This window comes from Geotrypetes seraphini, chromosome 3 (genome assembly GCF_902459505.1).
Source record: "Geotrypetes seraphini chromosome 3, aGeoSer1.1, whole genome shotgun sequence".
NCBI classification, from domain to species: Eukaryota; Metazoa; Chordata; class Amphibia; order Gymnophiona; family Dermophiidae; genus Geotrypetes; species Geotrypetes seraphini.
The window spans coordinates 15,351,165-15,376,648 of record NC_047086.1 but is presented as its reverse complement, the minus strand read 5'-3'; the positions used below and the strand labels follow the sequence as shown (position 1 = coordinate 15,376,648).

The 25,484-nt window shown below is 44.2% G+C and overlaps 1 protein-coding gene across 3 annotated transcripts in view; it reads right to left on the bottom strand.

Moving 5' to 3' along the window:
• Positions 1-15,209: 15,209 nt before the first annotated feature.
• Positions 15,210-25,484, bottom strand: part of HACE1 (HECT domain and ankyrin repeat containing E3 ubiquitin protein ligase 1) — a 293,187-nt gene continuing 282,912 nt past the window's right edge. For all 3 annotated transcript variants that reach the window (XM_033937256.1, XM_033937255.1, XM_033937257.1), the window contains one exon: positions 15,210-16,817. In XM_033937256.1, the coding sequence (XP_033793147.1) occupies positions 16,715-16,817 (103 nt within the window). In that variant the 3' untranslated portion in view covers positions 15,210-16,714. The remainder of the gene's footprint in view (positions 16,818-25,484) is intronic.

Sequence of the window (25,484 nt, the reverse complement as noted above, 5' to 3'; positions counted from 1 at the left end):
GAGGTAGAGCCCTGCAAATGCGTCCTTCCCCTCCATGGGCGGCCCGGCTGTGTGGGAGGGGGGATTGGGGTTTCCGACCCTGGCGGCCGCGTCGCTGTCTCCCAGCCGCCCTGCTCCGGCCCCGGGCAGGGCGCGATGCACTGGAAAGCCGGGGAGCCAGAGAGAGAGCTGGGGGAGGCAGAGAGCAGGTTGATTTCAGGGCTGCAGGGCTGGCAGGACAGTCGGAAAGGGTCTCCCCCCCAGGGCCTAACTAGGTACTGGATCCAGTGGGGGGGGGGGGGCCTTCATGGTAGGAGTACAGCCCTCTCACTTCTGCCTTCTAGAGAGCAGGTTGATTTCAGGGCTGCAGGGCTGGCAGGACAGTCGGAAAGGGTCTCCCCCCCAGGGCCTAACTAGGTACTGGATCCAGTGGGGGGGGGGGGGCCTTCATGGTAGGAGTACAGCCCTCTCACTTCTGCCTTCTAAAACCCCACGCCGCCCTCACTTTGTGGGAGGTGGGGGCCGTGAACCCTGCACCACAGTGGCCGAGGTAGAGCCCTGCAAATGCGTCCTTCCCCTCCATGGGCGGCCCGGCTGTGTGGGAGGGGGGATTGGGGTTTCCGACCCTGGCGGCCGCGTCGCTGTCTCCCAGCCGCCCTGCTCCGGCCCCGGGCAGGGCGCGATGCACTGGAGAGCCGGGGAGCCAGAGAGAGAGTTGGGGGAGGCAGAGAGCAGGTTGATTTCAGGGCTGCAGGGCTGGCAGGACAGTCGGAAAGGGTCTCCCCCCCAGGGCCTAACTAGGTACTGGATCCAGTGGGGGGGGGGGGGGCCTTCATGGTAGGAGTACAGCACTCTCACTTCTGCCTTCTAAAATGGCTGTTGTCCTCTTGCAGCAGCTAATGGTATTAACAGGAAGTGCCGTGAGCAGCTGCGAAAGGTCATGGCAGCCATTTGGGAAGGCAGGAGCGAGAGGGCCATGCTCCTGCCACAAAGATCAATGCTGGACTGCTAGGTACTTTGATAGGTCTCAGGGGGAGGAGGGGGGGGCATGGGACATGTGGCTCACAAGCTGTATGTTGCCGACCCTATCTTAGACGCAGAAAGGGGAGGTGGGAAGGGAGACAAAGTTAGAGTGAGAGAGAGAGAACGGAGGAACGCTCAGGGGCGAAATGTACAGTACACATAATCAGGGGCGAAATGTGCGGGGGCGAAATGTGCGGGGGCGAAATGTGTGGGGGCAAAACATCCGGGGGGCGAAATGTGTGGGGGCGAAATGTGTGGGGGCGAAATGTGTCTGGGGGCGAAATGTGGGGGGCGAAATGTGAGGGGCGAATTGCTGGGGGCGAAATGTGGGGGGCGAACCTTCCGGATCCCATTTCATTCCATTCCATTCCATTCCATTCCTGATTTCTATTCCGCCTCAACCTTGCAGTTCTGGGCGGATTACAAAAGAGACAACTGGACATTTCCAGGATAATTACAGAGAGAATTCTGGTCATTTCCAGGAGAAGTTACAAGAATAATGGAGCTGCATATTTCAAGAGCTACAAGATGCTGTACAAATAGGAAATAGTGCAGATCCAGTATATATACCATTAGGGAAGCAGTTGACATGCTTTCCCATCTATAAAAGGTATATCCCGCGCTGGAAAACTCGGAACATCCCTCCCCTTTAGAACCACAGAACTCTGGAACAACCTCTCATCCCCGCTCAGAAATTCTAGCTCCTTCCAATCCTTCCGCAAACGCTTGAAAACTTGGCTCTTCTCAAAAATCTAATCACCTCCCGTTCTCTAGTACTCTGTCCCTCTCTATCTTCTCAGTCCCTCTCCTATATCCCTTCTTTGTTGTTCCCTTTCCTCTCTACCTCTGTAAACCGTGCCGAGCTCTGCGCATGCGGAGATGGTGCGGTATACAAACCTAAGGTTTAGTTTAGTTTAGTTTAGTTTGAGGCTAAAGAGAAGGGAACTGGTGAAGGGGGGAAGTGGGGGGAGTTGCGTTGAGGGGGGTCCGGTTGGGGTTAAGCCATTTGTATACATTTTTTGAATAGGTGGGTTTCGATTTCTTTGCGAAAATATTTGTAGTTGTTTGTTGTTATCAGCAGGTTGGAGATAGTGTGGTCCAGTATCTCCAACCTGCTGATAACAACAAACAACTACAAATATTTTCGCAAAGAAATCAAAACCTACCTATTCCTTAGATTGAACGCGAGTTTCCCCTCATCCCACTGCTCTTGGGTTTTTTTTTAAATTTTTATCCAACAGAGAGAATGAAGAAGGATAAATACCATATGGCCTACCCTGTCCTGTCAACTGCACCAGTGTGTAACCTCAATTCCTTCCTTTTTTCACATAAAATGGAAAGGAGAACCAGGAAACTATCTTTTCTTCCTCCTCTCTCTCTCTCTCTCAGTCTCTTTTTGTTCACATCTCTCTCTCACTCTCCTGAACCCCCCAACTCCACCTCACAAGGAATAATGCCCAAGTTATGAGCCTTTTTGTGTTAAAATACAATGGAGGATAGCCCAGAGGATTCTGGGATATCTAACAATGGTCCATAAAGTTTATATTTCCATCTATCTACAAAGAGAGAGCAGTTGGAGAACCATTTAATGACTTGTTCTCTTCCCATTCAGACATTCCAACCACCATGCAAAAAAGCTGTGGAGGAATTCACCACCCTAGTCAAACTTTCAACCGTATGTACCCCATCTTCCATCCAGTTATCTTTCATAGCCCCACACAGAGATAATCAAGATTGCTGAATATCATTATGAAAATCTGAACATCACTCATCCAAGGAAGAATCCTATAAAAATGGACCGATGGACATCACACTGTAATTAGGCAATCAGAATAATTTCTAAAAGCCATTTACCAGTGTAAAGCCCAGGGTACTAGGCAGTTGCCTAGATCCTTCCCGGATGATGGAAAGCAGGGCACACAAAATATTTTATTTGTTAGGAACAGGGCTGGTACTAACTCTAGAGCTGAGAGGCTGGGTAAACTACCACTCCCCTCCCCATGCCAGGTCCGGAGAAAAGCTCTCTTCGAGACCACCTTTGAATTCCAAAGACCCAAACTCTGGAATGAACTCCCAAGCAGCTTACGACAACTTACCACACACTTGCAATTCAGGAAGGCGCTGAAAACACATCTGTTCTCTTCACTGCACTGACGTGTTATAACGTACTCATGTGTATATGGTCTTTACCTCTGCGTCATTTCTAATATTATGTAAGCCGCAATGATTCCTAGTCGACATGGTATGGTATGGTATCACATTGTCCACTCACTACAGCCTCAGCATCCCTGGGGTTGTGGGTTCAAACCCCATGCTGCTCCTTGTGACCCTGGGTAAGTCACTCAGTCCTCCATAGCCCCAGGTACGTTAGATAGATTGTGAGCCCACCGGGATAGAGAGGGAAAATGCTTGAGTGCCTGATTGTAAAAACCGCTTAGATAATCTTGATAGGTGGTATATAAAATCCTAATAATAATGAGGTAGACCACACCAGATTTTGCGTGAACTTTACTTTCTCTCAGTTGATGAATACAAACAGCGTCATAGAAAAATCGTTTCAACCTATTTACATAAGATATCGTTTACTTTTCTCCGCTCCTCCAAAAAGTTGTTACAAAAAGCAAAAAAAAAAAGGTTACCATCTTATATGAACTGTGCATTTACCATCTGAAATACCATCAGCTTACCCTGTATAGAGAGTGCTGTTCACAGAAATGTACCTTTGTAAATCCAGAAAACTGGCATGGAGAGGAGAGGTGCTGGCACTGGCTGACTGCCTACAGGACGTGGCTCTCGCTGCGAGAGCCACGTCCTAGGCAGTAAACCGACACTGGCGCCTCTCTTCCTCCTCCCCGTCTCACGGCACACCTGGAATCTCGGGCGGTATACGGTTTGCCACAGTGCACACAGTATGACAACCTGCTAGCGACGCAAGCAGCGAAACTTGACCACCAAGACTGACTTCAAATCATTTCAAAAAGAAATCAAAACCCTGCTATTCAAAAAATTTATCTAGATACCAAATCACTTCCCCTTATTCTTCCCCCCCCCTCGTAAATCCCCCTCAAAGCTTCCTCCACTCTTGTAATTTTCCCTTCATAAACTCAATTATGTAAACAGCGCCCTAAACTGTAATTTTCCTGGAAATGTCCAGTTACCTTCTTTTGTAATCCGCCTTGAACTGCAAGGTACTGGCAGAATAGAAGTCACTAATGTAATGTTTGCGATACACAGATTTAGATCTTTGCAATCTAAAGCTGTAAAAAAAGAAAAGTTGCCCAAATTTCCCCCTCCAAATTTTTATAGCCTTTATCTTTGCTATTTGTAAGTCCTCTTTTGGTACCTTTTCACTCGTGGGTCACTGTATCCTTTTAGCAGTGCCAAGTTTTGGGTTTTTGGTTGTTTTTTTTTTTAAATCAGAATTCGGTCATCTGCAGTGAAAGCCATTTTGAGACAGAGACTGTTTACAAACGATCGTCTGGCTTCCGCGCGTATCCCAATAGCAGTAATTCATTTTCTCATGGTAGCGTTGCGGTGTGGTGGGAAATGTTTGCAACATTTTACATCAACTTAATTCAGGACAGGACGCATTAACCCCCTCTTTTACTAACGTATGGCGCGGGTTTTAGTGCCGACAGCGGCGATAACAGTTCTGACACTCATAGGAATTCTATGAGCGTTAGTAAAAGAGGGGGTAAATGTCATAAGATTCGGCCAAGTTCTGTGGAAGATAGGACAAAAAATATTTTGGTGTAGATTTTTTTTGGGGGGGGGGGTTCAAAGAGTATGAGGCTTGATTCATAAGTCATGGCAACTTTTTTTTTTTTTTTTCTGTTGAAAATGCACCATTGGAAATTTAATATAGTGTTCCCCACGAATTCGCAGTTTGTGAATTGCGAACTCACTAATTAGCGGTATTCTCTGACCGCCTCTTCCTGTACTAAATTCAGACTACACCAATCAGGAGCTGCATGTCAAAGCAGCTCCTGATTGGTGTAGCCTGACTTTAGCAACAGGAAGAGGCGGTCAGAGCATACCATGAGTGATTTTGGACCCGCCGGCGCCCCAGCTGCTCTTTCCTGCCTATAAAAACCATATTTGCGGTTTTTCAAAATCCGCGGGGGTTCCTGGAATGGAACCCCTGTGAATTTGGGGGGGGGAGGAGTATACGTTTGAAAGTGTGTGACATGTACTCCTTTAATGTTGCCGCCAGATAAGAGATGAGTGCAGCGGTCTCTGGTAAGGGAGAAGCAAAAAACAGGACATTTGAAATCATTGTTTTATTATGGCATACAGGGTACAATATGAACAAGGTACAAATATAAACTGTTTAACTGTTAACATCCTTCAAAGTATTTATTTATTATTATTTTTTTTTTTAATCTTTATTGAGTTTCTAAAGCTAACAAAAATGCAATACAGTATCTATGCAAATAATATTAATCATATATGCATTTATAATCAATCAAAATCCATACAACATTTAAAAAAAAAATCCTCCCAACCAATATTTCATAAGGGAATAGGACCATACCCCTCTCCCGCCTAAGCAGTTTACATACTGTCTGTCCTGATGGGCTCACAATCTGACTAACATATGTGGGGCAATGGAGTGGGTGACTTGCCCAGGGTCACAAGGAGCAGTGCTGGGATTGAAACTGCAACCTCAGGGTGCCCTAACCACTAGGCCACTCCCAGGTTGTCTTGTGTGTCATTCAGTTCGTGAGGGACACACTGCGAACGCACAGTATTGCAAGTCATTTCTGCAGTACCGCCTGTCGTACGGGAGAAACATCCGGAACTGTTGCACAACGCCATAATCCTACGTGACAACGTTTTTGAAGGATGGTAACAGTTAAAAACGCTCCCTTGCAGGCTGATTGGGTGCTGGGTTTAGTGAAACGGCCAGCATTCATTGTTAATAAAACGATGATATCAAAAGTCATGTCTTTTGCTTCTCCCCCTATCAGAGACCACTGCACTCATCTGGTGTCGCACGCTTTCAACCGTATATATTAGATTTCCAGTGTTGGCGCATTTTTGAGAGAAAAATAAACAGTTGCCGTGACTTATGAATCAACCCTCATCTATATAGTGGGCCCGCACACTCCGAAAGCTTAACCTCAACAGACAATTGCAATTGCTTTTTAATCTAGGCAACCGTATCTGTCAAAGACAATCGGCTTGTGGAAGCTTTCTTGAAAGACTCCTAACAGGCCGGGAGAATCTCATCGCCCTGCCTGGAGATCAGCTGGTGAACTGTTGACTTTGTGTCACAAGCTCTTACGCTCTGTATGGATATAGAGATATATGAAACTCTGTCACAGCTCTACACAAGCTCACTTTTCTTCACACAGCACGTCCTAGTTCCAGGGGTTCATGACATATGGTACTTCTAATGGTTTTTGAGCCGTTGCCTATTGCTAGCATTTTGGATCTGACCATTTTTTTCTGCTTCTTTGGGTTTGCATCTCAATTGGAACCAGCATTCTAGCGGCATGACTTTTCAAGTGCTGCTACTACTATTTATCACTTAGTACTGCGCTGAAAGGCGTACACAGCACTGTACATTTTGACATTTAATAGACGGTCCCTGCTCGGAAGAGCTTACAATCTAACTTGGACAGACAGACATGACATATAGGGTAAGGGATGCAGAGCCCAAGGTGAGAGGAGTTAAGAGTCAAAAAGCACTCTCAAAGAGGTGGGCTGACATTTATAGACGGTCCCTGCTCTGAAGAGCTTAAAATCTAACTTGGACAAACAGACATGACATATAGGGTAAGGGATGCAGAACCCAATGTGAGAGGAGTTAAGAATCAAAAGCACTCTCGAAGAGGTGGGCTTTTAACTGGGCCTTGAACAGTGCCAGGGACGGAGTCCGCCGAAGGGATTCGGGCAGCTTGTTTCAAGTATATGGCGCAGCACGGCAGAAGGGAAGGGGTCTGGAGTTGGCAGAAGAAGGGAAGGGCACGTGTCTGTGTGTGGGGGGGGGGGAGGGGGGAGAGATAAGTGAAGTACATGATTATTTTCACTTTTGCTTGTGAATTGCATATTTTAGTCCACCTTTCCAGAAAAAGCTAGAGGAGGTGGTGATAAAAAATAAACAAACATTAGCATACACAATAATACACACAAATACAAAAGTTACACAATCCCTTAAATAAATATTACCTGTGAAAGTCATTATGGTGAATTTGTGATACAAAGGTTTAATAATTATGAAGGAGTGTGTGAGGGAGTCTATAGAACGCTACCACTCCCCCTGCTGGATACTCCCTCACAGTGTCAGAGACACCGTAATATGTGTAGCTCCTCCCTAAGGGGAAGTGACCCGAGAAGGGTGGAGTCAGGAAGCAGCTGCCAGGAAGTATAAGAGCCAGAGCTGGGTTAAGTAGGCCCATGGGAGAAAAAAAGAAGTGAGCCTAGCATATGCCTTGATGACAACCACTAGATGCTCTGCTTGGCTGAGGTAAACCAGCTTTTCCTTTACTGAACACTTAAAAGTCTGGTTCTGAAGTCTGGCTGGTGCCAGACCATGTTATCTGACTGAAGAAAGACTGTGTTTGGGGCGTGGCAGTCACAAGCCACAGATCATGTCTTGGGTCCTCCTGGCAGCTACAGGCCCATTTCAGGACTTTTTGAACAAAGAAACTGTGTGTTGTATGTCTATACCTGTGAAGTGTGACAAAAATTCCTCCTATGAGCAACCAATACACTAGGAGATTACTATCATGATGAAAAATAATAATAATAAAGTGTATAATTAACTGAATTAATTAATGAAATTGTGTTGTCCATGCCAGTCAAAATGAAAAGCTCTATGGGGCTCCGTTTCAGAGGATCTCCACCTCCGTCTGGAGCTGAAGCATAGACTTCTCCAATTCAGAACAGAACTGTGTTGTTAACAAATTGATTTCCAATTTCTGTAAAAAAGTTATTTCCTTAGATTCCTCCTGAGCCTATCACCTTAGCTTTATCCTATGCCCTCTCATTCCAGAGCTTCCTTTCAAATGACTCGACTCATGCACATATCTCCCCTCTCCCACCTTTCCTCCAAAGTATACAGATTGAGATCTTTAATTCTTTCTCCATACGCTTTATGACGAAGACCACATACCATTTTAGTACTCTTTCTCTGGATCGACTCCATCCTTTTTATATATTTTTGAAGGTGCGGTCTCCAGAATTGTACACAATATTCTAAATGAGGTCTCACCAAAGTCTTATATAGGAGCATCAATACCTCTTTTTTCCTACTGGCCATACCTCTCCCTATGCAACCTAGCAACCTTCTAGCTTTCGCCGTCACCTTTTCAACCTGTTTGGCCACCTTAAGATCATCACATTCTACCACACCCAAGTCCCGCTCCTCTTTAGTGCACAAAAGTTCTTCATCCCCTATACTGTACCATTCCCTTGGGTTTTTGCAGCCCAAATGAATGACCTTGGAAAGGAGGATAACAACTGTATACAAAAGGTGGGCAGAATTTAATGTGGACAAATGCAAACTGATGCACATTGGGAAGAATAATTCAAATCATAGTTACCTAATGCTAGGGTCCACCTTATGAATCAGCACCAAAGAAAAAGATGTAAGTTCTTCATATACAATATGCTGAAATCAGTGTGGTAGGGATCGATGGGGCCTGTTGGCAGGAAATGAGGTCTCACCAAGTCCTGCTCCTCTTTCATGCACAAAAGTTCTGGTTTTTAAGAAAGGTTAGGATAAGTTCCTGGAGGAAAAGTCCATAGTCTGTTATTGAGAGACATAGGGGAAGCCACTGCTTGCCCTGTATTGGTAGCATGGAATATTGCTAAATCTTGAGTTTTGGCCAGGTACTAGTGACCTGGATTGGCCACTGTGATAACAGGCGGGCTTGATGGACCATTGGTCTGACCCAGTAAGGCTATGCTTATGTTCACCCCCAAACTGTACTTTTCTCTGAGTTTTTGCAGCCCAAATGCAAGGACCTTGCATTTCTTAGCATTAAATCTTAGCTGCCAAATTTCAGACCATTCTTCAAGCCTGGAACAGACTGCCTGAGTCATTACATCAAGCAGTAGTCAAATCCAAGCTAAAAGCTGTTTGCAACTCCTAACTCCCACTCACCATAAGCCATCTATGTCCATGCAACCATTCTCTCTAGAAAATGCTGCCCAATCCCATATGTCCTGTCTAAATTAGATTGTAAGCTCTTCTACGCAGGAACCATCTATTATATGTTAAATGTACAGCACTGCATATGCCTTTCGGCACTATAGAAATGATAAAAAGTCGTAGTATATGAATTTAACTTGCTTAAATGTTCCTTTAGTTATGGTTGTACATTCTAGAATTGTCTAGCCAATTATTTGGTACTCCACAAAAGACCTAAGTAGGTAATATGTGGAAAACAAGTTTTATTTGTATGCACGAAGGACCTGTTTTACATTGCCGCAGTAGTGATGCTACCGTGGTACATGCACTAAAGTCCTTAGGAATTGAATGGACTTTGGTGCATTTACTGTGGCTTTGTAAAAGGGGCCCTAAGAGATTTTAGTGCTTGGTACTAATTTCTTTTTAAGGTTTCCAAGTAAATGTCAAATGCAGATTGAAAAGACAAGAAGAAAAAAAAAAGAACAAGATCCTCACGGATAAGTACAAATGGGAGCGCAGTGAGGTCAAGAGAAATCACAAGAGTCCAGAAGGTTTAAGAACGCCAACTTGATTTATTAATAAACCCACATGAATTAAAAGACAGTCCAAACTTCTGTCAAGTCATGAAAGTCAACAAAGGAACTAGACTTGGGCTTGGCCCTGTTTCAGAAGTTACCTGTATCAGGAGTCGAGCACTCCAATCAGGGCTGTGGAGCTGAAGCAATTTGGGGTGGAATCAAAGGTGAGAATGTACTGACTCCAGCTTACATTTTATACACACACACGTAGATATCTACATATTGTCCTGGCTATAAAATACTGGTAAATATAAGTTATACTTACCAATACTTTAGATCTAGGGCAAAAAATGTAAACCCAAATATCAGTTGCAGTTGAAGGTTTGGTGTACTGACTAGAGAGTTGCGCGGGGACAGAAATCCCACCCATCCCCACCAGTGTCCTCTCCATACTCGCCAGGATCCTCTCCGTCCCCGTCAGGATTCTCTCCATCCCCACCCATCCCCGCAAGGAATTACTTCCATCCCCGCCCATCCCCATAAAAAGCAGCAATTACTTCTGACAGGATCATCAATTCCACAGTTTCTTTTGTGTTTGCACTGCTGTTTTACCTGTGGAATCTCTTTGGTGGAACCCTTTTTTTGTTTTCTGTTCAGATAATCTATAATAATAAAATGTTAAGCACGCATGTGCACTCGCGCCGCGTGTTCCCTGATCTGTCGCGGCGGCACAAGTGCGCATGCGCTAGATGGCGCGGAGTGAGGGGCCAGACTTAGGGGAAGGAGAGCAGGCCTGGGATTCGGCCCCGGCCAGGCAAGAGTAAGACCCCCCTTCCCTGCCGCACCCAGGCCCCGGTGGTCCCCGCCGGCAGAGGCAGAAAGACAGTTTATAGTTTATAGTTTATTTAATTTTTGATTAAACGCTTTTTCGTTTCTTCAAAGCGTTGTACAGAATATAAAATAACATTATAGCAAAAAAGAAAATATAACATTTAGAACAAACTTTCTATAAACTACATAACAGACTATAGAACGTACTAGGTAATTATGGGCTGGCATGCGATAAACACAAATGGTAAAGGGGGAAAGAAATACAATTGGTAAAGTAAATGAAAGAAACATTTAGGGTAAACACAAAAGGAATTAGGGAAATGGGCATAAATTAAAAACAAATATTATTTAATCTCTAAAATGAGCCCCTTTTTTATTTTTCAGTTAAAAGCGTCGTTAAAAAGGAAACATTTTAAGTTGCTTTTAAATTTTTTTAAGTTTTTTTCCATTTTTAAATATAGTGGAAGAGCGTTCCAGATTGTAGGGGCTGTAACTGAAAAAATTGAGGTACGGCGTGTGCCAATATTTTTTAGGGAAGGAATATTGAGGTTAAATTGAGATATGGACCTTAGGGATCTTGGTGGGTCGTATGGAATCAGTAATCTATCTATGAATGCTGGGGCATTTGACTGCAGAGTTCCGAATGTTAAAAGGGCAATTTTATATGTTACTCTTTGTGAGACTGGCAACCAGTGGGCATTTTGAAGGAGAGGGGTTACATGATCATACTTCTTTGCTCCAGAAATGATCTTAATAGCAGTATTTTGAATCAGCTGCAGACGTTTTAAGTCTTTATGATAAATTCCTTTTAAAAGTGAGTTACAATAATCTAATTTTGATATAACGAGTGAATGTATCAGAATATTGAGGGAACTAATGTCAAGAAGAGGGGCTAATGATCGGATCATTCTCAGTTTATAGAAACAGTTTTTAACTAAGGCACTTATTTGTGGTCGAAATGTTAACTTATTGTCTATGAGAACACCTAAAATTTTTGTGGTTGTGACTGATGATAGTGGAATGTTATCAATGACGACTGGAGAAATTAGTTGAGCTCCCTCTTTTCCTGGGAAAAGGAGAGTATTAGTTTTTGAGATACTCAGTGATAGCTTTTTAATGTTTAGCCAGTCGTGAATTTTACTTAATTTTTGATTAATTGCCTGAATCTCGGAATGATTGGTTGGGTCAATGGGGTGCAGAATTTGAAGATCGTCGGCGTAAGCGTATACTGTAAACCCTATTGATTGACAGAGAGTCAGAAGAGGAGCCAAGTAGATGTTAAATAATAAAGGTGATAAAATAGAACCTTGTGGGATTCCAAAATTAGAGTGGTAAGGATTTGATTTTGATGTGTTGAACTGTACTGTATAGGTTCTATCGGAGAAATAAGAGCGGAACCATTCCAGGGCATGATCAACTACACCTATGGATGTAAGACGTTGTAATAAGAGATAATGGTCGATGGTATCAAAAGCTGCAGCAAGATCCAAGGAGATTAGAAGAACGGATTTGTGGTGATCTAGATAATAGTTTATGGATGTAGTGAGACCAAGTAATGAGTACTCTGTAGAATGGTTGGTACGGAAACCGGTTTGATTGGGGTGGAGTACATGTGTTTTGTCAACGAAGTCCGTCAATTGTTGAAAAACAATTTTTTCAGTTAATTTACATAGGAATGGAAGATTTGCTATTGGTCAATAGTTAGAACATTTATCAAGATTATTTTTTGGGTCTTTGATGATTGGGTTTATGATAGAGTGTTTCCAGTCTGGTGGAATATTGGCTGTAGATAGACAAGTGTGGATTATTTGAAGAATGTATGATCCAAAAACTGTAAAGTGTCGTTTCAGGAAAAATGGAGGAATAGGCTCTAGGATAGAGCCTTTAGTATTCATACACTGTAAGTTATTTTCAATGGCTTTTAATGATGGAAGGATAAAGTTAGATAGAGTGGCACGATGTGTTTGAGTCGCAGATGGAATAACATCACTTACAGGAGGGCTGAATAGATTAATGATACTAGGTAAGTTATTAGTGATTTTGGATCGAATCAGAATGATTTTTTCTTGAAAATAACTTGCTAAAGTTTGAGCTGTTGGCGCTACTTTGACTGAAATTGGTTTTATATTTTTAAAGGTAGTTAATTGCTTAAGAACTTTAAATAAGAGTGATGGGTTTTTGGTATTAGAGATTTTTTTATGGTAGAATTGTTTCTTGGTTTTGTTAATTGATTGTCGGTAATATTGTGATATTTTTTTGTAATTATCTAAGTTTTCCAGGGTGGGTTTGGACCGCCACTTTCGTTCAGCTGATCGTGTTTGTTGCTTTAAGAGACCTAAAGATGCGTTAAACCAGGGATTTCTTTGTTTTTTTGAGGAAATTTTCATAGTTACTAATGGTGCTAATTTATCAGCGGTCGCTGGCTGTGCGGACGTGTTTTCGGCCAGGTAACAGCTGTGACTTCCCCCTCCCGCCGCCGACCCTAGGTTAAACCACTAATATGTCGCAACTCACCCTCCCGAAGACCCTACCCGGCACAACTGAAACCCCCGTTGACCCTCCCACCGTTACAAGGCTGAAAAACCCGGCAGGAGCAGCAGCTTCTCAGGCACACTAAACGTTGCTTCGGGTCTTCTACTGGCCTAATTTCCTCTGCCGCATCCCTGATGGGAGTCCTGTTGGCTAGAGGGGGAGTCCTTGTGGGTTAGAGGGGGATTCCCGCAGGACCCGCGGGATTCCCGTGATCCCCGTTCACAGCCCTGATTCCAGAAGTGGTTGGGGAGGGGGATATGAATGAAGTATATGGCAATAAGTGATGTGGAACAGGTAAAAGTGAATTGATTTTTCACTTTTTAAAAATTACAAAGTCTAGAACTCAATGAAATTATATGAAAATGCCTTTAAAACAAATAAGGGAAATGTTTTTTTGCACCGAATGAATAGTTAAGCTCTGGAACTCATTGTCAGAGGATGTGGCAACCGTGGTTAGCATAGCTGGGTTTTAAAAAGGTATGGACAAATGCCCCCCCTCCCCCAGCATTTTTAGCGCCGGCCACCATGGTAACAGCTCCAATGATCATAGGAATTCTATGAGCGTTGGAGCTGTTACCGCAGTGGCCAGCGCTAAAAACACTAGTATGACTTTGTAAAGGTGGGGAGGGGCCTATAGGAAAAGCCCATATTCTGATATTGAGACAGACATGGGGGAGCAACTGCTTGTCCTGGGATTAGTAACATGGAATGTTGCTACTATTTAGCCCCTGACCCCCCCCCCCCCAACACACACTTTTTTATAAACCGTAGCATGGTTTTTAGCGCCAGCTGCAGCAGTAAACAGCTTCAATGCGCATAGCATTCCTATGAGCCTATAACAATGGTTCCCAACCCTGTCCTGGAGGACCACCAGGCCAATCGGGTTTTCAGGATAGCCCTAATGAATATGCATGGAGCAGATTGCATGCCTGACACTTCCATTATATGCAAATCTCTCTCATGCATATTCATTAGGGCTAGCCTGAAAACCCGATTGGCCTGGTGGTCCTCCAGGACAGGGTTGGGAACCACTGGCCTACACTATAGGCATTTTTGCGGGTCTAGGGAGAGACATAGGGACACCTAAGCTCACCCAAGGCTGGGAGTGGCCTTGGGCAAATTTAAGCGACCCTAGGCATCTCCCTAGAACCACGACAAGTGTCTGAAATTTAGGCCAGCATTACATTTCAAATAGATGTGGCCACTGAACTGATCACAGCAAGGAAATCTCCCTGCCACGATCAGCTGAGCAGCCACGGCAGGAAACCCAGCAGGAATGATGCCCACTCTCCTCCAACCTGAACCCTCATGTGAAGTCAGCCAGCAGGCGGGATGCCCACTCCCTCTTGCCCCAAAACCCTACCCACAAAGTAAGCTGGGTAGGAGGGATGCCCACTCTCTCCTGCCCTAGAGCCGCAGCCCCCTCCGAGGCAAACTACCATTTTGAGTCAATCAGGGCCTTCAGCCCCTCCCACTGCATCCCAAGATGCAATGGGAGGGGGAAGCCCTGTAGGCAGGAGGGAGTGAGCTTCCCTCCTGCCATTTTCTCATCCGAAAGTACAGGGAGGGGGGCAGAGATGTCTGGGATATCAAGGGGGATGTCGGGAATGTCAGGGGGAGGGGTGTAGGACTCCACAACTCAGCTGATGTGAGGCGCTGGTAGCCTCATTGTAATTTACATTCTGTTTGTGTATGACCCGCCTTGAGAAAGGCGGGGTATAAATAAAGAAAACCAACTCAAACACAGGGTCAGGTGATTATGGGATCACAAGAATGACTAGTAGTCGAGTAATGCAAACAGAAGCCACATTAACAGTAATCAGATGGGAAACGATATCCCTGGACCCAGCCTCATGTCAGCCTTCTCAGTTGACCTGAATCTAAGAAAGCTCCCATTCCCACCACAAGCCACATGTCCATGGGAACAGAGACTAAAATGCCAAATCTAGTCCTTGTTTGTGGGCCCCGGATGGCCTGGCCCCACATGGTAAGCTGAAGAGAGCCACTGACCCCCACCAACTGCTGTAGTGCTTTTTAACTACCCTGAACAGTCCTTTACGCTGTCCTGTTGTGACACTGGCATATTCCCATTGTGCACTCTGAAGCAGTGTAAACCGATGAAACATTACAGGAATTCAAATATCAATCAGTTCTATATTCAATTTAGTCAGAGATGCTTCATCACAGAGAAGAAAATGAAAACCACCAACCCAAAAGGTCAGTTCTTTATTGTAAACAGGAATAAAGGTCAAGAAATCACTCAGCTGTTTTGCAGATTAGTCTTTCGGTTTCTCTGCATCAAAAAGAGGGAAGATCACTGTCTGTATCTTTCAAAATAAGAAAGGAAGCGCGGGCGACACGGTCTTGTGAGCACGATCGACACCGTCTCTATTGAGATGCTTGGCATAAGAACTCCATTTCGCTCCTTTCCTGCCATCAATACTGTGAATGGGAAGATCATCAGTTTCTTCTGCAGTTGCTGAAATGAACTCTCGGGTATGGAACGTTTCATGTCGGGAGAATATTCTCCATGAAAGTTTTGACACCTAGCTCTTCCCACTGGATCTCATTTCATGGTCCTGTCTAGGTCCTCTGTGCAGATTCGGACAGACATGTGCAATATCTTTACTCTGAGGGACCTGGATTCTTGATATGTAAGTGAAGCGGGCTTGACTTTGCAATCAGAAGCCAATGGGTTAAAGACAACACATTAAATGGCCCATTACACAGAGTCAGGATATCAGTGATACAAAAATACTTTTCAAATTATTTCCAAAAATACAGTGGGTGCCTAACACGCAAAAGGCACACATGCACAAAGCTCCTCAATAAATTAAAATAGAACATAGATGATGTTTAAAACAATACAAGAAGAATGATTTCTCACAAAACAAAGTTAATCCGGAAATAAAAAACATCCAACATAATACATTCAAATTCTAAACTGAATTACGGGTCCTTTTACGAAGGCGTGCTAAAAATTAGCACGCGCTAAACACTAAGACGTACCAATGTGTCCATTAGATTCTACGGACGCGTTGGCACGCCTTAGTAAAAGGACCTCTATATTAGTGATTAAAATGGGAGACCCCATGGCTTGTCCTCCCAAGTGAGAACTTCAACAAATAAGAAAAAATAAGCTTTGTGTCTTTCTTTCTAGAGTCTTTACAAGCTATATACATTTTAAAGTTCTACAAAAAATCTCTTTTACAACAGCTCAACTGTGTCATTTTCTGCACTGTTTAAAAGTAAACTATTTACAAGAATCTATAAAGTATTTAAAATAAATGGCATTCCCTTATACAGAGGAACATGTTGAGACGGTTGAAATCTAAACACACCCTTCCTAACTAAAATGAAAGAAGTTTAAGTCTACAGTCTCATATTTGATATAAACATTATCATTTTATACTTTAGGGGGAAAAAAATTTCACTGAGCAGCGATGAAACAAATGGCTTCCATTATAGAACCACGATGTGGAAAAATATATTAAAAACAAAAGTCTATCAAGCCTTTTCTTTTTTTTCAAAAAAAAAAAAATCACACAGACAATAAATAATGGAGGGGGAACGAGCGATAAGTGATGAATTTTGCTTCACAGCAGGCCCTGGTGCTGGGCTGCGTCTCTGCTGACAGTTCCTGAAATTGCTTCTTCCTCTTGGAATAAATCAGGAGTTCCCTTTCGCGTCACTATGCCATCGTATAGCCGTAGCTCCCGCAACGTAATGCCACCAGAAGCCTGTCCTTCAGGATTTCCTTGCTGGGGTACTCAGGCAGTTTGAGCATGTTAATACTGAAAAAGAAAGGATGCCACCCGTTAAATATAATATCTTAGAAAAGGGTTGAAGGCTCATCTGGCAAAACGTTATTCTGGAATGTGCATTCAAACTGGAAAACTCTGGTAGCACAAACATCCTCTATAATAAAACCTTAAGCGCACATGCGCACTTAGGGTTTTGTGATTCCTGCGGCGTGCTGTGTCCTTCCCTGGCTGTATTCCATTGTGGAACACAGAGGCAAGGAACACGCCGGCAACTCCCCCCTCCCGCCCTCACTCTCCAACCGCTGCTCCTCCTCAAAGCATCCTGTTGAGGTTTGCGGGCCGGCTGTAGCGAACCTCGCAGGCCGCTCTGCACCTTGATAACATGTTCCCTCTGACGCGATCGCATCAGAGGGAACGTGCTACTGATGTGGAGAGCGGCCTGCAAGGTTCGCTACAGCCGGCTGGCGAACCTCAGCAAGCTGCTTTGTTGAAGAGCGGCAGCGGTTTGTGCCGATGGGCCAAAGACACCAGGAACCATGGAGGGAGGGAGGGTATGAACAGAAGGGGGGGGGGGGAAACAGAAGGGGGCCATGGAGCAGGCAGGCATGGCACAACAGGGGACCTGGGGGAGAGGGAAGGGGGGGAGGGGTGTGCTGGGGCAGACAGCAATCATGGGGGGGAACAGAAGGGGGCCACGGAGAGACAGGCAGGCATGGCACAAAAGAGAAATACAGGCAGGCAGGGGGCCAGGGAAACAGACAGACAGCATCCAAGGAGAGCGAGACAAAGAAAAAAACCCAGAGACACACATCTACTCTTGCACCCGTTAATGTAACGGGCTTAAACACTAGCATTGCACTGAACTGTGCTACACAGAAAGCTGATCTGCACGTGTATACAGATGAACAACCCAACCACTGAAAACAAATACCTGCGGACTGCTTGGAAAGCTAATATGAAAACCTCATTCTCAAGTCTTCACTGAACAAGAAAGTAATTAAGTTTCATAGAGAAAACTGTGTGCATGCATGTATAAGCAGATAAATGGGGCAGCCTGAGTAAAAAGGGTTACAAATAACAGAAATGAAGGCTATAAAGATTTAGAGGGGTGACTTTCACTTTGGAAAATTGTGTGCACCATAGGCTCAGTCGAATGGGATTGTGCTATTCACAACGTTGATGTTTTTCATGTTCTCTAGAGCCTAAAAACTGCAGGTACCTAAAGTGGAGTGTGTGATTTCTGGCAATACTTTATTTTTTTAATTGATTTTCGTTCCTCATTTTTAAAGATGTAATTAGGCCATACCTGAGGATGAAATTTGGCAGGATTATGTAGTTGATATCCCTCTATCTTGTGGTATAAATAAGTCAGATACTCCACTTTTGGAACTGTTCACTCAGCGGGTCACAAATAGATAAGAAGAAAAAGTTTATTTTTTTACTGTACCACATATGTTCTGATTTTCCTAAAAGAACAGTCCATAGGCCATTATGGCTTAGGGAAATCCACTGCTTATTCCTAGGATAAGCAGCATAAAATCTGTTTTACTACTTGGGATCTAACTAGGAACTTGGAAACAGGAAACTGGGCTTGAAGGACTTTTGGTCGGTCCCAGTATGCCAATTCTTATGTTCTTACGTGAGCCAAGTAAAGAACAATCAAGCTATTGTGACATCACTGATGAGTTTGACTCTTAGGCATTGGTGGAATGAGGCATTATGACATCACAGTCTCAGCTCTGGAATGTTGCTCTGATTGGGGTTCCGGAATCTTGCCATTCTTTGAGATGCTGGAATGTTTGTTTCCTTGTTTTTTACATATTTTCTTAAGCTATGAAGATGTAACTTTACCACTCTATCCTTCACGTTTCGTGTTATGTCTCAGAACTGTTAGTTTTAAGTTATTTTACTTACTTATATAAACTTGTTTTATGAAGTTGTAAATCGCTTAGTAACTTGAATAAGCGATTCATCCAATACAAATAAAAACTTGAAACTTGAATTTGAAACTAAGTACTTGGGACCTGCGTTGGCCACTGTTGGAATTCGGTCTGTCCCAGTATGGCAGTATTTCTATAGTGCTTCTAGATCAGTGTACGAACAGCACAAATAAGGGATTAGGGAGTTACATTTATTATGGGAATGATTAAAACAGGTGAATTAGGGGTTGAGGGAGCATTTCACTTAAGTGTGGACTGCTACCTGAAAAACATGGTAAACTGCTTTTGCACTATTTTTATAATTATTAAATGCTAAATTCTCACATTAAGGGGGTGTCACTAGGCAGAGGATGAGTGGAGAATGAACACAGAGAACATATTGCAGTTCGTAGCCATTCCTCTGTAGGTTTTCCACACTAACTGCAACCAGGGTATCATGCAATAATGGACATTTAAACTCACAACCTGCAAAAGAAGCTGCATTAAATTTGCATTTACCAAATGTTATTTTCTCGTGTTAAGATGCAGTAACTGCAAAATTTTAGGTTTTTTAATCAAATGATTCCTAAGAGTTAAAAGCAGCCACAAAAGGTAGGCTTTGGGGCGGATTTGAAAGGACTGGAGGAGCATGACATACCAATTCGGGAAGTCTATTCCAGGCATATGGTGCAGGAAGATGAAAGGATCAGAGTCTGGAGGTGGTAATGGAAGAGGAAGGTGCAGATAAGAGTGATTTACCTGATGAATAGAGTTCCTAAGGAGGGATATAGGGACAGGAGAAATATTGAGGAGCTACAGAATGCATGCATCTGTAAAGTCAGTTTAAAAGGCAGTGGCTTAGCTAGGACTGAATGGGCTGCATGTAGATATATTAAGATTTTTTTTTTTTTTTTTGGGGGGGGGACGACAATGCACATTTCCCAAATCTGATATATTACAATTAAATTCAGAAAAAATATTATTTCTACCTTTGTTGTCTGAGCCCTGCTCTGCCTCGATCTTCCCCGAATCTCTCCTGCCGCGTTGCCGTTATCCTGCCCTTCCCCAAAGTTCTCCTTACTTTGGTCCTAGTGTCTCTCTTCTGCTTTTCTGTTTTTTCTTAACTGTCTCCAGGGTCTGTCCTTTCAAAATGTCTTCTCTGTCCAGCATTCATCTTTTATGTATGTCCTTATTCAAGCTGTCCAGTCTCTTCCCTTTCTGTCACTGTCCCTATCCTTCTCCCCATGTTTCCCTTACTCTGTCCAGCATCCCCTGTGTCCCTATCACTCCCCTTGTGTCCAGTATTGCCCAGTAGTGTCTCTGACCCTATGTTTCCTCCACAACTAGCAACGTTTGTGTCCCTGTCCCTCCACATATCCAGCTTCTCTCTTCTCTTCCTCTTCTACCCCCATCCTCCATGGTCTGGCATCTCTCTCTCTCTCTCCTTTCCTCTGCTGGTCCAGCCTCTCTCTCCCTGGTCCAATCTTTCTCTTCTCCCCCATCCAGTCTAGCTTCTGTGCCCTCTCTTTCCCCTCCCCTTTACTCCTGATCTCAATTTATCTTTCCCCTCTGCTTCCCCCCCTCCCAAGTTGAGCATCTCTCCATCTCTGCCACCCATGCTCCTCCATCAGCCAGTTTGGCATCTCCAGATTCCCCTCCCCCATGTAACTGGGTTTGGCATGTCTCTCTTCTTGTTCCCTCCCCGCAGCCACGTGGGTCTGGTACTACTCCAGCTCACCTCTGCCACGTGCTGCTTCTCTAATGCAACTTCCTGTGGATGGGATGGGGCAGAGGAAAGGCTCCGCTGACCAGAGAGACGGATTTCAATGCTCTCTCTTTGCAATCTACTGCAGAGCATGCAATTCCAGAACGGGCAGAGGGGGGAGATAGAGCAAGGCTGGATACAGGCATGGGGGGAGGGGGAGAGAGAGGGAGAAAAGGTACAACTTCAGGTGACCCCTATTATTTGGTGGCTCATAAGAACATAAGGACTGCCATCTCCGGATCAGACCCATGGTCCATCGAGTCCGGCGATCCGCACACACGGAGGCTCAGTCAGGTGTACACCTGATGTAGTTTTAGTCACCCATATCCCTCTATGCCTAAAGCAGAAGTTCCTGACGTTTGTCCTGGACTTGTCCCCCCTTAGCTTCAGTCCATGTCCTCTTGTCCGTGTCACGTTGGACAATGTAAATAATTTATTTTCATGCCCTATTTTGATGCCCTATTTTGTCGATGCCTTTCAATATTTTGAAAGTCTCAATCATGTCCCTTCGCAGTCTCCTCTTCTCAAGGGAGAACAGTCCCAGTTTCTTGAGTCATTCCTCATATTCCAAGTTCTCCATACCATTTATTAGCTTCGTTGCTTGTCTCTGCACCCTCTCCAGCATTTTTATATCCTTCTTTAGGTTGGGAAACCAATGTTGGACACAGTATTCCAAGTGTGGTCTGACCATTGCCCTATAAAGCGGCATTATAACTTTCTCCAAGCTGCTCGTGATTCCTTTCTTTATCATGCCTAACATTCTATTTGCTTTCTTTGCCGCTGCCGCGCATTGTGCCGATGGTTTCAGGGTCCTATCTATCAGTACACCCAGGTCCCTTTCTTGTTCGCTCTTATCCAGAGTAGCTCCTGACATTCTATATTCGTATTCCTTGTTCTTACTGCCTAAATGCATTACTTTGCACTTTTCCACATTAAACTTCATCTGCCATTTCTCCGCCCAATTCTACCGTCGGAGAGTAAGTTCTGCCCTGGCTGGCCTGAACTTCGTCTCTGATGGCAGAATTGACGTCGGGGAGAGGAAGACTGATCGGCCCAATAGATCGCCAAGGCAAAGTGAGTCCTGGATGATCGACTCACTTTGCCTTGGCGAGCTACCGGTCAATCGCGATCGACCTATTGGGCACCCCTGCATTAGGGCGATAGTCCATAACACAGGCCATCCAGACCCTTTCCAAATAGCATCTGCCTCTGGAAGAGAAGCCTGCTAAGTGTGGCCTTAGAAGCCGAATCTCCAGAGCATCTGTCAGGTGGAGATAGAATAGGCCGATAACTTGCTCATGACTCTTATGATGTCATATAGAATATCCACTATATAATCCATCCCAGAAAGGATGAGTTGAGGGTCCTCATCTTCCTCTGAGACCTGAGTCAGTTGCATGTGGTAAGCACGTGTCACAAAGGAAGTCACTGCTACCACCTTAATTCTTAAGACTAAGGCTTCAAATTGTCATTTGAGGCCCACATTTACTTTGCGTTCCTGTGTATCCTTCAACATCACACCTCCTTCACTAAGCAAGGAAGTTCGTTTGGTAACCTGAGCTACCAGCGAATCCACCTTCGGCATTCCACATCGGGATCACAAAATCCAGGGTGAAGCCTTGCACTGGGGGTCTCAAGGACTCTGAAGGTCCTCCTGGGCTCTATGGCATTCACGTGTCTGCATTTGGCCAATTCTCCTACAGAGGGCACTGGAAAGGGTCTCTTCCCTTGGGACTGAGCCTCCTGTGGATCCCCAGTCCTGGATGACTCACAGGAGGCTGAACCCAAGGCTCCTTCCCCTTCTCTGCATGCCCCACAACACACAGAACATGGACACTCTTTGGCCAACTACCTCACCGAATACCTGGAAAAACATAACCTACTCCACCATCACAATCAGGATTCCGAACTAACCATAGTACAGAAACACTACTTGTCACATTACTAGATACAGCACGGCAACACATTAGCAAAGGAAAAAAAAATGATATTAATACAACTAGACCTCTCCGCAGCATTTGACCTAGTTGACCACACCTTATTACTACAGATTCTCGACGCCATAGGAATCTCAGGCAAGGTCTACAAATGGTTTCAAGGGTTCCTTAAATCTAGAACCTACAGGGTAAAATACAATGATATCAAGTCAGAGCCATGGGCAAATCCCTGCGGAGTTCCACAAGGATCACCTCTTTCACCTACGCTCTTCAACCTCTTTATCTCCTCCCTAGGAGCCACTCTTGATACCCTAGATGTCACATCCTTCAGCTACGCAGACGACATCACCATACTCCTCCCTTCCGACCCATCAGAGACCACCACCACAACAAAGCTAGAAACAACCTTAGATACAGTAGAAAAATGGATGATGGATCAAACTAAAACTGAACTCAGAAAAAACAAAATTCCTTTTGCTCGAAAAGGCCCAAACTCCTACCATCACCGAACTAGAAATCAAAAACACCAAATACCCAATACAACCCGAACTAAAACTCCTAGGAGTTACGATAGACAGATGTTGCACAATGCAGTCCCAGATCAATAAGACGACCCAGAAAGCTTTTCTAACCATGAGAAATCTACGTAAAATCAGAAAATTCTTCAACCAAGCACAATTCAGACTAATCGTCCAATCCCTAGTCTTAGGTCTGCTGGATTACTGCAACTCCCTATATCTTCCATGTCCAGCCACTATGATAAAACAACTCCAGACCATACAAAACACCGCCCTCAGACTGATCTATTCACTTAAAAAATACGATCACTTAACAACTGCCTTCTTAGACTCTCACTGGCTACCCATACAAGCACGAATTCAATTCAAATTCCACTGCCTAGTATTCAAAGCGTTACACGGCTCTTCCCCCTCCTATCTAAATAACCGCTTAAACCAGATCTCCACCTCAAGACACAGAAGAACCTCGAACCCTTTTGCCTTCCCCCCACTCAAAGGCACACAACGCAAGAAAATTTTGACAACCTTCTGGCAACACAAGCAGCAAAACTCAACCATTCCATCTCCAACCTGATGACAATAACAGACAACATCAAAACATTCCGAAAAGAAATCAAAACCCTGCTTTTCAAAAAATTCATCCAAATATCTTAACCCCTCCTCTCTTACCTCCAGAAGATTCACCTACCTCTAGATAATTCTCCCCCAAATTAAACACCTTCCAAGTAAACAAACCCCATAAATAGATTGCAATCTTACCCTCTCTAACTGTATTCCATTTGTCTTTTTCACACAGTTCTGCACTGTCAGTTTAATATCCATCCCTTAAGTTCCCATAGAATTCTATCCAGCTATCTCCCATATGTTTAAAAAAAAAAAAAAATTGTATCTCCACTGGAAAATGTCCAGACAAATCTTTTGTAATCTGCCTTGAACTGCAAGGTATAGGCGGAATAGAAATCCGAAATGTAATGTAATGTAATGTAACTATCCAACACGAACCTGGCATGATACAGGGGTAGAAAGGCCTGAGGGGTCTATCTCTATCGATTTTAAACAAATCTAAGAGATTTTGAGGCAGATGGAGACTTTAGGAAAAAAAGATAGTTTAAAATCCAAGATGTCTGCCACCAAAGATTTCGTGCTAAAAATGGCCGTTGGAAGCTCCCCTGAAATTCAAAAATTACATAGAGGAGGGTTTTGGAGGAGGGGGACCCTAACTCTGATCCCAGAAACCCTCAAAATTCACTTTTTCAGATCCCCTCCCCTGATTTTTCCCATAGGCTATAATAGCCTTACTCATTATGCCATGTTCTGCCTCAGCTCAGAAGTGCAGCTGGAACAAATGGAGAAGAACTCTGCCTTACAGGTTTTCTCTATAAACTTGGTCTTTGGGCTGCCAGTAAGACTGATGTCGGACTGAGCCTCAACCCCTGGAAAATCTCATGCTGAAGAAAGGGAGAACCATGCAGCTGGCCTACTATTAAGCCTGGCCAAGCCGGGACGGAACCTAACAGCCTGCGCTCAAGCTCCTGATAACTCAGGGATGTGAGCAGCTGCTCAGGAGATGGCCCCCGAGCTCCAAAAATATTACAGCAGGCTGATCTTGCTAGTAGAATACTTCCACTGAATGAGTCTGCGTCTTCTCTCAGGCAGAGGTCCCAACAAGTGGGAACCTCTAGGCACTGAGCCTCAAACGTAAAACAGAAAAATCCTCCAAAAATAATAAAACCTCAGAGCAGATCAGAAATACATCTGAGCAACTTGCTTTCAGAAGAAGAACTGAAGGAGCAGGAGCGAAGAAAGCAGAGTTGAAAATATGACATCATTCTGCAAGCAACTTGCGGGTTCAGATAGATAACCCTAATATTCAGGACTACTAGACACATTACACTACAATGGATAAAGAGAGGCAGATTTAGGAGGAAAGATAAGAAGCTCAGAACCCCCATAAGAACCCCATTTTCAGATTCAGTTGTCAGTTGGACATCCATGCAGCAGTATCAGACAAGTAGGCTGAGACTTGAGCCTGGATTTCTGATGAAAATTCTGGTGTAAAGCGGTTAAGATCTACCACTCCACACCAGAATTTTCATCAGAAATCCATAGAAAAACATAGAAACATAGAAGATGACGGCAGAAAAGGGCTACAGCCCATCAAGTCTGCCCACTCTGCTTACCCACCCCCCTGTCTATGCCCTAATGACCCAATTTTATTATCTTGACCCTCGTAGGGATCCCACATGGGTATCCCATTTATTCTTAAAGTCTGGCCCAAGTCTCAGCCTACTTGTCTGATATTGCTGCATAGATGTCCAACTGGCAACTGAATCTGAGACTTCTATCAGCATAACAATGGGAGGAGATGATAGCACTATGGAATCAAGCATAAAGAAGAGGTCTCAAGACAAAGCCCTAAGGTACACTGACTGATAGTGGGATAGCAGTGGAGCAGGATCCACCAGAGCACACAGTGCAATGGTACTTCAAAATCAAGTTAAATATTAGAATTCAAAGCTTATCCGCATGGTATATCTGACCTCAGTGGTTTCAGAAGA